The sequence below is a fragment of the Acipenser ruthenus genome, chromosome 2 (genome assembly GCF_902713425.1).
Source record: "Acipenser ruthenus chromosome 2, fAciRut3.2 maternal haplotype, whole genome shotgun sequence".
Classification (NCBI taxonomy): Eukaryota; Metazoa; Chordata; class Actinopteri; order Acipenseriformes; family Acipenseridae; genus Acipenser; species Acipenser ruthenus.
In genome coordinates this window covers 18,768,721-18,783,088 of record NC_081190.1, presented here as the reverse complement: position 1 = coordinate 18,783,088, position 14,368 = coordinate 18,768,721, and the positions used below count along the sequence as shown (strand labels likewise).

At 39.1% G+C, this 14,368-nt stretch overlaps 1 protein-coding gene across 2 annotated transcripts; it reads right to left on the bottom strand.

Moving 5' to 3' along the window:
* Positions 1-9,268: 9,268 nt before the first annotated feature.
* On the bottom strand, positions 9,269-13,932 carry LOC117409187 (uncharacterized). 2 transcript variants are annotated; one of them, XM_058990728.1, is made up of 10 exons: positions 12,953-13,932; positions 12,362-12,919; positions 11,999-12,114; positions 11,743-11,846; positions 11,252-11,426; positions 10,751-10,865; positions 10,407-10,504; positions 10,109-10,191; positions 9,592-9,966; positions 9,269-9,342 (listed from the first exon to the last, which is right to left on the bottom strand). In XM_058990728.1, exons 1-10 carry the CDS (start codon positions 13,895-13,897, stop codon positions 9,332-9,334), a joined length of 2,580 nt encoding a protein of 859 aa, XP_058846711.1. In that variant the 5' UTR covers positions 13,898-13,932; the 3' UTR covers positions 9,269-9,331. The 2 variants fall into 2 exon arrangements, with proteins under 2 accessions (XP_058846711.1, XP_058846701.1); XM_058990718.1 differs by having other exon boundaries at positions 12,362-13,932.
* Between the last annotated feature and the right edge of the window lie 436 nt (positions 13,933-14,368).

The following is a 14,368-nucleotide window of genomic DNA, read 5'->3' as shown; positions in this document are numbered from 1 at the left end:
GTCTACACAGTACTTCTGTTAATCCAACCGTCTTGTATGTCACTTACATTTTTGCATATATCTGGAGAACTGCTTATTAAACTGTTATTAAACTTTTCACTGCTAATTCTACTCTATTTAGCACATACTGGTAATACACTGGTAATGCAAAGCCACAGATCCTGTACCTCTCAGACCAGAGTTGCTCAACACTCTTCCGTGTGGTTTGTACTTTGTGTATGATTTGATACCTATTTTTTTTTTTAGGACTGAGAATGAATGCTGCATTGTTGCTGTTGCCAGCTTTGTTTTGAGAGAGGGAAAATCTGTTGTTTGTTGTTGACCAAGTAAGTTAATTGAGCTCTACTTTTTAAATGTAGCTTAACTGAATTGATGTTTTTAATGTTAAGTACAAAGCCAAATTATCATTTAGAGATATCTCAAAATGAGTTTGAGATATCTCAAAATTAATTCCAGATATCTGTAAACCATTTTGAGATATCTTAAAATATGTTAAGATATCTTGAATTATTTCAAAATATCTTAAAATATTTTAAGATATCTTCAACTGATTTAAGGATATTTTGAAATATTTAAAGATATCTGTTAAATATTTAAAGGTATCTCTTAATTTGGCTTGCCATAAATTTGTACTTAATGAATTATGAGGGAGACTTGTAGGCAATTAACAATCCCTTTAAAGTAGCCGCAGCCCCACCACACGAGCCGCCACTGCTTGTAGGTATGGTGAGATGCTGCTGAAGTACAATTACACATAATTTAAAATAATTTTACAAATCATTTAGTTTAGCCAAATATATTCATTGTTGAATAAAGTTATTAATTATTATTATTTTAAAATCTATACATGTACCACCATCACCTACGCCAACTATCGTTTTCAAGGGAACAACAAGCCCATTGGCAGCAGATGACATCTCTGTTTGTGTTGATGGAATTGAGATACTCAGTGATTATTGTCCAGGAATGGATATCACCCTTGCTGTTGAATGTATTTTTTCTCTTTATTTTTCCTTGGGCATTGAGTATCCTAAAGCTCTAAAAAATGGTCTGACTTTCATAGAAAGGTACTTAATGAAGCTGAGTACCTCTGACAAAGTACCTTTGCCAGTGTTAAAGATGTACAGTCAAATAACTGCACTTTTACTTGGGGAATAATGATATTGATCTGATGGAATGCCATTTTAACATTTAATCTGAAATTAAATGAATTTATTGTATCAACAATTTAATTTGATTACAAAAACAGAATGTTTGATATAAAAATGAAATTGTACATATCAAAAAAATATTTCTTTTAAATGTAAATGGCTGATTAGAAAATTAATTGTTTCTAACAAATGTAAATTGTTTTTAATAGAAGTTTTGATCTCAAAAAAACTAATAAACTTTCAGTCTTAATTTATAGATATCATAAACTCATAATAAGCTCTGATCTAAATACTGTACTCTATCTCTTCTAATTTGTGCCACCAAAAAATGAATAAGAAAAAAGAAACCCACGTTCATCAGTTTCAATATGCATTTTATCTCAAGTTTTTCAAAGTCTATTACATGTTCTTGAAAATGTATTTTGTGTAAGTTCCAGGAAAATCTGTGGGATGCATAGATTTATTTTCCAGTTTGCTCTGAGACTTTTTTTTTTCACTGTGTAAATAATATGGTTTAATTATTAAAAACACACAGGTCGAATAAAACTGTGTAAAACTCATATATAACTAAACCTAAAACTGAAACTACACTTATGGTTTAACCTGTAAAAACACTAAATTGTTATATAAATGTTTAATAAATAAAAATTGTTGGCATCTTGAATTGAGTGATTTATCAAAGCATTTACACTTCTGAGGTTGGGGGATTCTAAAGGATGTGAAGACCTCTTAAACGTATACATTTGTTTTTTTCTCAGATGAACCACAAGTTTCTACATATCACTAAACTGGTGTTTCCATATTAACTAAAACAACCCTCCATAGAATGTTGATTGTAATGTTCATTAGAGTAACTCTGATGGTTCTATATGAAACCTCAATACAAGGTTCTTCAGAGGAACCAATATGGTTCTGTATTACACCATTAATATAAGAATCATGGTGGTTCTTTATTAAACCCCTAATGCAGGGTTCTTCCAAAGAACCATTTTAAAAGGTTCCATATGGCACTTCAAAATGGTTCCAAATCTATACCAGCAGATAGAACCTTTTAGGGGTCTATATTGTACCCTTTTTTCTAAGAGTGTATATATATATTTGCATGCCCCGGTAGCTAAATGCTTAGTTACGGCTCTGGGCAAAACCAAAGCCCATGGCCAGTATACAATATTTTTCTGTATGCATTCTTTTCTGTTGAGCACTACTGACACCGTTGAAACGGTGAGTCTTAGGTCGCCTGCGGATACATTAGTCCAATCAATGCGTCTGAACCTGGTGTGTAATCCCAAGGTAACTGCTCACTGTTAACACGTTTTAAGACGTTAATTCACGTTTAAAGTAATACAGTGTCCCCTTCAGACATGTTAAAGGAGAGATTCGGAAATAACATTCAAAACTATGCGCGAGTAAATACCACCCTAACTCCTAACATCCAAAAAAAAAAAAAAAAAAAGAAAAAAAATAACAATAATAATTATATATATATAATTGCATGCCCTGGTAGCTACGATATGGAGTCTTTCATGCCCCGGTAGCTAAATGCTTAGTTACGGCTCTGGGCAAAACCAAAGCCCATGGCCAGTATACAATATTCTTCTGTATGCATTCTTTTCTGTTGAGCACTACTGACACCGTTGAAACGGTGAGTCTTAGGTCGCCTGCGGATACATTAGTCCAATCAATGCGTCTGAACCTGGTGTGTAATCCCAAGGTAACTCCTCACTGTTAACACGTTTTAAGTAATACAGTGTCCCCTTCAGACATGTTAAAGGAGAAATTCGGAAATAACATTCAAAACTATGCGCGAGTAAATACCACCCTAACTCCTAACATCCAAAAAAAAAAAAAAAGAAAGAAAAAAAAATAACAATAATAATTATATATATATATATATATATATATATATATATATATATATATATATATATATATATATATATATATATATATATATATATATAATTGCATGCCCCGGTAGCTACGATATGGAGTCTTGCATGCCCCGGTAGCTACGATAAGGAGTCTTTCCATCCACCTCCGGTTGCTTCAAACTGCTCACCCGGAGGTGCATGCAATTTATATATATATATATATATATATATATATATATATATATATATATATATATATATATATATATATATATATTTGCATGCCCCGGTAGCTAAATGCTTAGTTACGGCTCTGGGCAAAACCAAAGCCCATGGCCAGTATACAATATTCTTCTGTATGCATTCTTTTCTGTTGAGCACTACTGACACCGTTGAAACGGTGAGTCTTAGGTCGCCTGCGGATACATTAGTCCAATCAATGCGTCTGAACCTGATGTGTAATCCCAAGGTAACTGCTCACTGTTAACACGTTTTAAGACGTTAATTCACGTTTTAAGTAATACAGTGTCCCCTTCAGACATGTTAAAGGAGAGATTCAGAAATAACATTCAAAACTATGCGCGAGTAAATACCACCCTAACTCCTAACATCCAAAAAAAAAAAAAAAAAGAAAAAAAAATAACAATAATAAAAATTATATATATACAAATATATATATTTGCATGCCCCGGTAGCTAAATGCTTAGTTTCGGCTCTGGGCAAAACCAAAGCCCATGGCCAGTATACAATATTCTTCTGTATGCATTCTTTTCTGCTGAGCACTACTGACACCGTTGAAACTGTGAGTCTTAGGTCGCCTGCGGATACATTAGTCCAATCAATGCGTCTGAACCTGGTGTGTAATCCCAAGGTAACTGCTCACTGTTAACACGTTTTAAGTAATACAGTGTCCCCTTCAGACATGTTAAAGGAGAGATTCGGAAATAATATTCAAAACTATGCGCGAGTAAATACCACCCTAACTCCTAACATCCAAAAAAAAAAAAAAGAAAAAAAAATAACAATAATAATTATATATATATATATTTGCATGCCCCGGTAGCTAAATGCTTAGTTACGGCTCTGGGCAAAACCAAAGCCCATGGCCAGTATACAATATTCTTCTGTATGCATTCTTTTCTGTTGAGCACTACTGACACCGTTGAAACGGTGAGTCTTAGGTCGCCTGCGGATACATTAGTCCAATCAATGCGTCTGAACCTGATGTGTAATCCCAAGGTAACTGCTCACTGTTAACACGTTTTAAGACGTTAATTCACGTTTTAAGTAATACAGTGTCCCCTTCAGACATGTTAAAGGAGAGATTCAGAAATAACATTCAAAACTATGCGCGAGTAAATACCACCCTAACTCCTAACATCCAAAAAAAAAAAAAAAAGAAAAAAAAATAACAATAATAAAAATTATATATATACAAATATATATATTTGCATGCCCCGGTAGCTAAATGCTTAGTTTCGGCTCTGGGCAAAACCAAAGCCCATGGCCAGTATACAATATTCTTCTGTATGCATTCTTTTCTGCTGAGCACTACTGACACCGTTGAAACTGTGAGTCTTAGGTCGCCTGCGGATACATTAGTCCAATCAATGCGTCTGAACCTGGTGTGTAATCCCAAGGTAACTGCTCACTGTTAACACGTTTTAAGTAATACAGTGTCCCCTTCAGACATGTTAAAGGAGAGATTCGGAAATAATATTCAAAACTATGCGCGAGTAAATACCACCCTAACTCCTAACATCCAAAAAAAAAAAAAAGAAAAAAAAATAACAATAATAATTATATATATATATATTTGCATGCCCCGGTAGCTAAATGCTTAGTTACGGCTCTGGGCAAAACCAAAGCCCATGGCCAGTATACAATATTTTTCTGTATGCATTCTTTTCTGTTGAGCACTATAGTTTAATGTGAAAAAAAGCCTTTTGTGTTATTTTTGTAAATAATGACTTTGTTTTCACAATTTCGTATGTACATATAGCAGTTTACACCTGTTTACACAATATCTTCTTTTGAAATGTTTATTTTTGTTAGTTTTTCATTTTTTTACGTCATGCATTATATGCGCTAATTTCGAAAATAAAGCCTTTTATATGATTTATAGATATATACACGTTATTTAATGTGCTAGCTGTAGTTCATCAACACCAGGTATTGCAAAGTATAACCTAGGAAGTGCGTTACACTGTTTACTTTTATGGTCAAAAGAGGCCCCTAGTGCGTTGAATACAGTGCTGTGTTTTGTCTGTGATTGGTACAGTAACATACGTTTTTTTTAAACCTTGGTAATATTAATAGTTGCGTCCCTGCAGAGCTTACTCCTTACACAGCTGCAGAGTTCTAGCATCAAGGGTTACCTGTTTCACACTGCAAGCACCAGATCCTTTCAGTGCCGTTCATATAAATATACAGTACTATTAGAAAGAAAGGTACACATCTGTACTTAAAAAGGTAGAAATGCTTGTCTCTGTAGTGGTACCTTTCAAGGTACAATATATGTACTTTTTTTGGAGGGTGCAAATTTGTACCATTTCGTTTTGTACCTCATATGTCAGTTATGTACCTATTAATGGTACTAATGTCTTGGTACTTATAAGTACCCATCGTGACCAAATTGTAGCGCTTGCTAATTTACCATGACGGGTACAAACACTTGTATTTGTACCTTTAAGGGAACTTTAATTAAAGGATCTAAAATGTACCCCATAAAAAATGATACAGATTTGTCACTTTATGGTACCACTACAGTGACAAAGCAGTTGTACCATTATAGGTACAGCGGCAAGGCTCCACATTTCACTATGTTCTTTAAGTACAGGCATTTGAATTGGTAGTAAACACAAAGCATGTTTCAAAAACAGTCATAGCTGGTAAGTAGTTTAAAAATGAACAAAGTTAAAAATAATGAAATTGGATGCATAAAAGTATATGTAAAATGAATGGCAGCCAATCTTTTTAACACCTCTGCAAAAATCATTCACTCAAGGACCAATAAAACAGGAATTTCACCTTTTATTAGTCATGTATGTAAACAATTACAAAATTATTTTTCATTACAATTCATAGTTATAATATGGGGACAAACATTGGAAATTAAAATAAAGAGCACAGTTTCTGGGTGTGTAGTCAAACTCAATTGCCTTTAAAAATAGGTTATATAAGCAGCAGCTTTTCTTAACTTACATTTCTTATTGAATGTTAGGTAATACTTTGAACATTGTAAAGGTACAGAGGATATGTATTACCAATACATATGTGTTAACCAAATTAATTGCCAAGTCCAGTTGCTGGACAGAGCATAGTAGTCACAGTTGAAAACAAAAAGGAACCTTAATATTCTACAAAAAACAATGATCTAGGTCTGTTGTAGAAGCCGTAGCATTAAACATTTGAGAACCCATAATCTAGATTTTATGTAAAAAGCAATAATAAGCAACAACCTATTTAAAACCAGAATACATTTCACCATAATATAATTTAAAACCACATATACATATTAAAAACAACTCCAGTTCATAAAAAATTAATGCAATCCAAGTATTATGTTCTGACGACGTAGTTCAGAGGGAGTATTTACAAAGCTTCTAGTGTGCTTTACTATAGGCTACAATTTTTAGTAATGAGTGACAGTGAATTAAATTGAAATTCATATATTAGTGTCTCTTAAGAATGCATGCTAAAATTGCCTTGCAATGAAATGATCATGCTGATTGCTAATTTGTGCAGTATCTTGTTGCTACACAAAGATTATCATCAACTGAATACATGTCAAGTGCCTGAAAATCTATTTCATCTCCTGGTTTTACCACAGTCCAGTCATTATCAAATATTACCCGATAAGCATGGTAGTGTTTCTTATAGGCAACTGGTACTAACATTTTCCCACACAAAAGCCACTGAGTATCCATGTTCAATATGTACTTTATTTGGAAAAATAATGGGATTTCTTCTGCATGTAACAATCCAATAACAAACACATCCCTTGTAGCATATTTAACACGGTTAATATTAGGATCTGTCATATCAAGTTTTGATTTACAGTATTATTGTAACATGTGCTGAGAACGAATTACTTCTGCACTCTCAAAAAAAAAGTTAGGTGTCTGAACCAACTGTTCAAGTTCAGGACATTCTGAAATATTGAAACCACTCTGTTGGAGATGATACACAATTAATGCGTCATAGTTCTCTTTGAAAAATGTGAACAGGAAATTTACATCATCAAGAATGTCCTGCTGAACAGACCGTGGAAGAATGTTCTTTTCTCTGCACTTCAGGATAAAGCTACATACATTTTCTCTGAAATTTTCCATCAACTGACCTAAACTCAAAGGATGACTATGAACATCCTCTGCATTAACATGCTCATATTCCTCCTGACTGGTGACTTCTTGAACTACATTTTCACGCGTAACTGTTGTACTATGTTTTCGATAAACATGTCGTCTGTAGGATTCATATTTAAAGAAAGTACACCGACAGTTGTTTAGGCCACACATTATAGTAAAATTTGGTTCATGGGCATGGATTAAGCCAACATGTTGTATTAATTTAACCAATGTATAAGTACTAAATGCACATTTTGGGCAATGGTAATGTGTTCTAAAAGACATTGTTGGTGAAAATTAAATTTAATTAAGGAGGTTAATAATTCGTGCCAGTGTTGCCGGTAGTGGTTTGTCCTGATCTAGCTTCAACTGTAGAACATACCGTTGCAGGAAAGTCATAGTGTTCTTGAGATGTGTGGGTATGATACATCGTTCACAAAGTAACTTCAAAATGTTGAAACACCTTCTTCCACCAAGTTAGCCCTGCAGATCTCAACCCAATCCATCTTAACTAATACCACTGCATTACTCTTGGAGAATACAGAGGCAGCAGTGTGGCGTAGTGGTTAGGGCTCTGGACTCTTGACCGGAGGGTTGTGGGTTCAATCCCTGGTAGGGGACACTGCTGCTGTACCCTTGAGCAAGGTACTTTACCTAAATTGCTCCAGTAAAAACCCAACTGTATAAATGGGTAATTGTATGTAAAAATAATGTGATATCTTGTAACAATTGTAAGTCGCCCTGGATAAGGGCGTCTGCTAAGAAATAAATAATAATAATAATAACAGAGCTCCACCCAGTGATTTCTGGCAACTGCATGCTTGGATAAGGAGTAGCTGGCTCATTCTCCAATAAAAAAAAACAGATAAGTCAAACAAATCAGGTGGTAAAGTTTATGTTTTTAACCTTACACTTTAGATGTCTCCTTTTACTAAACTCCGAATACCAGTTGTCCTATAAAATAAACATGGAACCCATTGTATGGTCCTTTTCATATAATGTATTATACTTTATTTTGGGAGGGGAAGTGACCTTCAGAACTCTAAATAAGGAAAAAAAAAAAAAGTGGGGAAAACAAATTAGTGCGCAGAATTTGTGTTTTTAGGGTTTTAAAATGTGCAGAGATTGGAAATCATAAGAATTACAAGACAAATGTAATTCCTTACATATACTTGAATTAATATGGATTGACTGTTTTGTATCATGACATTACCCATTGCTATGGATGGCAGAAAGACTCATGTTGCAGAGCACTTGGATCCATTCCTGGTTTTACTGGGAGTGTAATAAGACACCTGTTCGTGTTACCTGTACACACTGTGGATAATCAAGCTAGTAGTTTTATTTCCATCCCTGAGCTTTTAGAGGCACATCAAATATATATTCAACTTTTGTTCAGTGTCCAAAGTTTTAGGTTGTGGTTACTTGGCACTATGTGGTGGTTCAAGTCCAGCAAATGTTAGTGCATGGTGAGCGTTTTCCCTGCTCTAAGGCTGTGTAATCCCACCAGACCAAGGTGGGTATGGAGGCTGTCACACTTCCTTTCTAATGAAACTGAAGGCAAAAGTTGGTCCTAGATTTGTGGTTTCCTCAGTACATACCAGCATTCTATCAGTTTATAGTCATTTAGCAGACACTTCTCCAAAGCGACTTGGAGATGAACTACGCAATAGCAGAGTCACTTACAACAGGAGCTCTGTTTCAAGTCTCATTCTTAAACCAAACAAAAGCCACCATTCTAAAAAGATAGAGGGGAGGCCATTCAGCCCATCTAAAATCTGAGGCGGTTCAGAGGAGCCAACTGATCTCAACTTATTTAATCCAGCCCATTTGTTTACTGGGTACATTTAAAACCAATACAGATGAGGGACAACATAACTGAAAGTACAAAAAGGTATAAAAATGTCAACACCTTTATTTAGCAGTCATGATAATCCAATAACTAGACAGAACTGCATCTTCAGTTACCACCTGGAGAAAGAAACACAGATGATCAATATTAGAATTGCAAGCAGAACAAGGGCAATGTGGATTTTAAAAGTTGCACAATAAAAAGAAATAAACACACACCACAACTACAGAGTGCTTAATCCCCAAAAACGTGCCACATCCTCAATAAGACAATTTAAATATTACTTTGCTTCTTCCCATACTCCTCATGGTAGACACTCCGTACGCCAGTTAAAAGCCACATAATGGGCAATAATTAAAAAAGCATACCGGCTTCCTCTGCAGACAGAGCCCTCCACTCATCCGCCTCTCCGAAGTGACCAGGCTCCCCAGCCCCCTCATAGTTCTCAGTGTCACTGTGCTCTGGCACCTTGGAGGCATCAAAGGTATCTTCCAAATGCTGGTTAGGATCATCAGAATTGTCATTGCCTTCTGCCTCAACATCCAAAAGCCTGTTATAGTCATTCTCGTCAAAGGCATCGTCCTCTGGAGACAGTGCCTCCCGATCCTCTTTGGACACGCCTTCGTAAGACAGCAAGTCCTCCTCCAGTTCAAGAATGGCCGCGCCAGTCTTCCTCTCCCCGTCGTCACCTCCCTGCTTTTCAAGGACCAGCAGGGCATCGCTGCTTATGGTGCTTTTAGTAACTGAGGGGATACATTTAAAAATAAATACATTTTAGCGTACAAGCCAAGGTCTTACCACTGCTACAAGAGTCACTCAAGCAGAAGTTACTGGATCTGCAATTTTTACACCCTTCCCCTTGCTTTCTGGGGGTCGTATACATACCGATGGGCAAAGTCACATCTTCATTTATGCACACAGAGTCACAGCAGGAACAGACACTGTGGTTACCTTCAAGTTCCACCCACCTGAACAGACACATTAGTAGTTATTCACATGGAACTGCCTCAAGTTACATGCTCCTAGAAAGAGCATGGTGCCTCATTGGAATGCCACCCTCCCAGAACTATGGAAACCAAATCTTTAGTTCTAGAAAATTGACACATCATTAATGGTTGCCTTCATCTTGCACTACCCAAGACATGCAATGGAGCGATACCTTTAACCCTTAAATGGAACCTACCTGTTCACGTTCTTATCATAGTGGCAAGATTTGGTACTCTGCGTTACCATGCTGTTGCTCGTTACCACCATTGTGCAGTGCATGTAGTACTTGTTTACCTTGGGAATAGAATGGAGAATTATTTCCTTAGCAATATTAGACAGACTATACACCAGATTACTGGAGAGCAACTTGGTCAACTTCTGCAGCTAACCATTTATGTTCATGCATGCAAGCAGTGCGCGTCAGACATCTTAACTACATTGAATGAGTGTCAGAGTAGCAGAAGAAACTCCAATTGCATTGGAAGAGATCTGGGTGCCAAAGCCCAGTATAGGGATGAGCAGGTACAAAGGGAAACCTACCAGAGGGGACAGCGTGTTGAACTGGAAAGCATCAACAATTAAATTGATTGTATTGTTGGTTCTGGGAGGCACAAAATGGGAGCTACAGGTTTCATACTTGCTGTCCACCATGCACCTGGAAAGGGAGGAAGTGCAATGAAAAGAGCATGTGGGTTTCAAGCACAGAACAGGATTGCAAAAAGTAATTTGTAAGCCCTGGCATATTTAAGATGCAATGTCATTGCTGTGGTGTGGTGAGGTAATGCAACTCCAGTGTCAATAAAGTCACTCCCAAGTCATTACCTTGCAACATGCGACACCAAAGCCATATACTACAACTTCCATAAAGTTGAACATTTGCCTCCATCTAAAATTGTAGTTCATGCAAAGTGAACTGTGAGCACAGGGTTGGAGCATCCCTGTGAAGCATTCTCAGTCATGCAGTGGTTTTAGAACAGCTGACCTCCATGAAAGCCAGGAGAGCAGTGTTCCAGGTTTTCGTATAATAACCAATAGTCTTACCCATAATTCTCAATCACTGTGTATCTGGGCGTTGAATTTGAAGCTGGAGACGCTGTTGCATAACAGCGGTGGATGAAAAGCTTTGTCCCAGGAATAGTAAGGTTTGTAGTAGCTTGAAAGTGTATGGGTTGTCCAAGGTAGAATGTATTCATCATGCGCTCAGGAACCCAGTCACCTAAGGAGTAAAAAAAAAAAAAAAAAAAAAAAACACACACACCCCACACAAAGGGGGGGGGGGGGGGGTGGAACAGACAGTTTAAGCATGCAGTTGGGGATTAGCATTAAAACAGGACACTATTTTGACATGTGCACTCCCAGGAGAACCACAGTACAGTGTAGCACCCCCACTTCAACAGTACTTGTCCTCATCTGTATACACCCCATTTAAAAATCAAAGATAATAGGGAACCCTTAATGATATACAGAACACAAGACATGCTGTAGTTACTACACTTTATATAGTTTTATAACCGTTGAAGAGTTCCGCTTACCATTAATTATTTTTAGGGCAAAGCCGTATGGGGTCTTGAGACTCTTGAACCGAGTTGGATTCCTCCAATGCGGACGAATACCGTGCCTGTAGACATGGTGATACCTACAAACAGGAAGAATCAAGCGGACGAGTTTTTCAATGCAATAGGACTCTTGGACATTAGCTTTGTTAAACCGCTTTTAAAACCGGGGTGATTTAAAAGAATAAACAAGTCCGCTTTTGCCATGCCGTATAATTAGAAAGAGGTTCCTTACCTATAGTAACGACACTGAAGGGGTACAGTGAATGGCATAGATCTCCGAATTGTACTGTTTTGCACAGATGGAACATATTTAAGGACGTTCTTGTACACCAACTGTCCAGCTTCCACCTTGAAGGTGGTGTAGAAAGAGAATATGAAGTTAGAACATCGGAAAGCAGGTTTAAAATTATACACAAATAAAAGCACACACTACATACATAGGAATCGTAACATTACATATAGTGCCTGAAACTATATTGACGTATATTAAAAAAGCACCACCCCACACACCCTGATGCATCATCCATTGCTTGTAACAGTCAAGTGAAGCTAGAAATATGTAAAGTCAGAACTCTCTACAGCATGGGATACTCACAGACACCTGGCTTCCACATTCTTTGAGGCCGTATGTAAAGAGAAGATACCCACCAGAGACTCCATTGCTTCTGCAGTTGGTCCCCAGAGTCAACTGGCCTGCTTTACACTTGAATCCGTACAGGTCAGTCCTTACCCTCACGTACATTTTGTTTTCGCTGCACAACACACGGACCGCTGCAGCAAGACTAATGGGTAGCGGACGGGGCATAGGAACAGGCTTGGGATACATGACCCTTTGGAGCTCAGGCGGCACAGGCGCGTTGACAGGGATCACCCGAGGGCTAAGCAGCTTGAAAGGAAAGGGAGTGACAGGCACTGGGATGCCATAAGGCGGAATAAACTTTACAGGGTAAGGCCTTCGTTGTATTGGAGGTTGAACCGGAACATTTTCCTCACTGTGTATCTCCTTCTCTACCTGCTCAATGGGGTCGTGCTCCTCGCCCTGCTCAATGGGGTCGTGCTCCTCGCCCTGCTCAATGGGGTCGTGCTCCTCGCCCTGCTCAATGGGGTCGTGCTCCTCGCCCTGCACCTGCTCAATGGGGTCGTGCTCCTCGCCCTGCTCAATAGGGTCGTGCTCCTCACCCGGCACCTGCTCAATAGGGTCGTGCTCCTCGCCCTGCACAATGGGGTCGTGCTCCTCGCCCTGCACAATGGGGTCGTGCTCCTCGCCCTGCACAATGGGGTCGTGCTCCTCGCCCTGCACAATGGGGTCGTGCTCCTCGCCCTGCACAATGGGGTCGTGCTCCTCGCCCTGCACAATGGGGTCGTGCTCCTCGCCCTGCACAATGGGGTCGTGCTCCTCGCCCTGCACAATGGGGTCGTGCTCCTCGCCCTGCACAATGGGGTCGTGCTCCTCGCCCTGCACAATGGGGTCGTGCTCCTCGCCCTGCACAATGGGGTCGTGCTCCTCGTCCTGCACAATGGGGTCGTGCTCCTCGCCCTGCACAATGGGGTCGTGCTCCTCGCCCTGCACAATGGGGTCGTGCTCCTCGCCCTGCACAATAGGGTCGTGCTCCTCGCCCTGCTCAATGGGGTCGTACTCCTCACCCTGCTCAATGAGGTCGTGCTCCTCGCCTTGCACCTGCTCAATAGGGTCGTGCGCCTCGCCCTGCACCTTCTCAATAGGGTCATGCTTCTCACCCTGCACCTGCTCAATAGGGTCGTGCTCCTCACCCTGCTCAATGGGGTCGTACTCCTCACCCTGCTCAATAGGGTCATGCTCCTCGCCTTGCGCCTGCTCAATAGGGCCGTACTCCTCGCCCTGTACCTGCGCAATGGGGTCGTACTCCTCGCCCTGTACTTGCTCAATAGGATCGTATTCCTCGCCCTGTACTTGCTCAATAGCAACCTTTCCCTTGCTGCGTAGCTCGCTATACGTCTCTGTTTCGCCGTGCTCCGCAGAGATCTGCGAAGGAAAAATACCTGCAACAAAAAAGCAGGAAAAAAGGAGGAAAAACTGCATCGCCGATGGACCGGAACGGCGCAATGACCGGGACGCTCCACGGCACCCAGCAAACAACTCCATTATACCCATAGCAAGAACCGAAGAGATACCTTAGTTCTTCCAGACCACACTTTTATAGCGCTGCCCATTAACAATAATCACCTGTGACCAATGCCAGCTAATTACCCCTGTAGTCAAATGTGACGATCACCTCTAACACCTTCAATGGACCCCCGTTAAATGACAGTTAAACCAGATGATTCTTCTTGATAACCTCCCATTCAATCGACTGATTCTAGTCAGATCGGGTGTCAAATGTCAGTCTGTCTCTCGTGTGCTGGCAGTTGCTTTTGTTTTTTCTTTATTTTGATTTGCAAATCTAACCCGTAATCTTTGCAGAAACGCATTTATTTGAGTCGTATTGCGTTGCTAGAACTGCAGTACATAGTAGTAATGCTTGGGATACCACTGCACCTGTATGATTCAAACCACGAGCCAATTTTCTAGCCGCTTTGGTGGTAATCCTACACTATATGTTTATAACATGTAGTTCAAAAATAA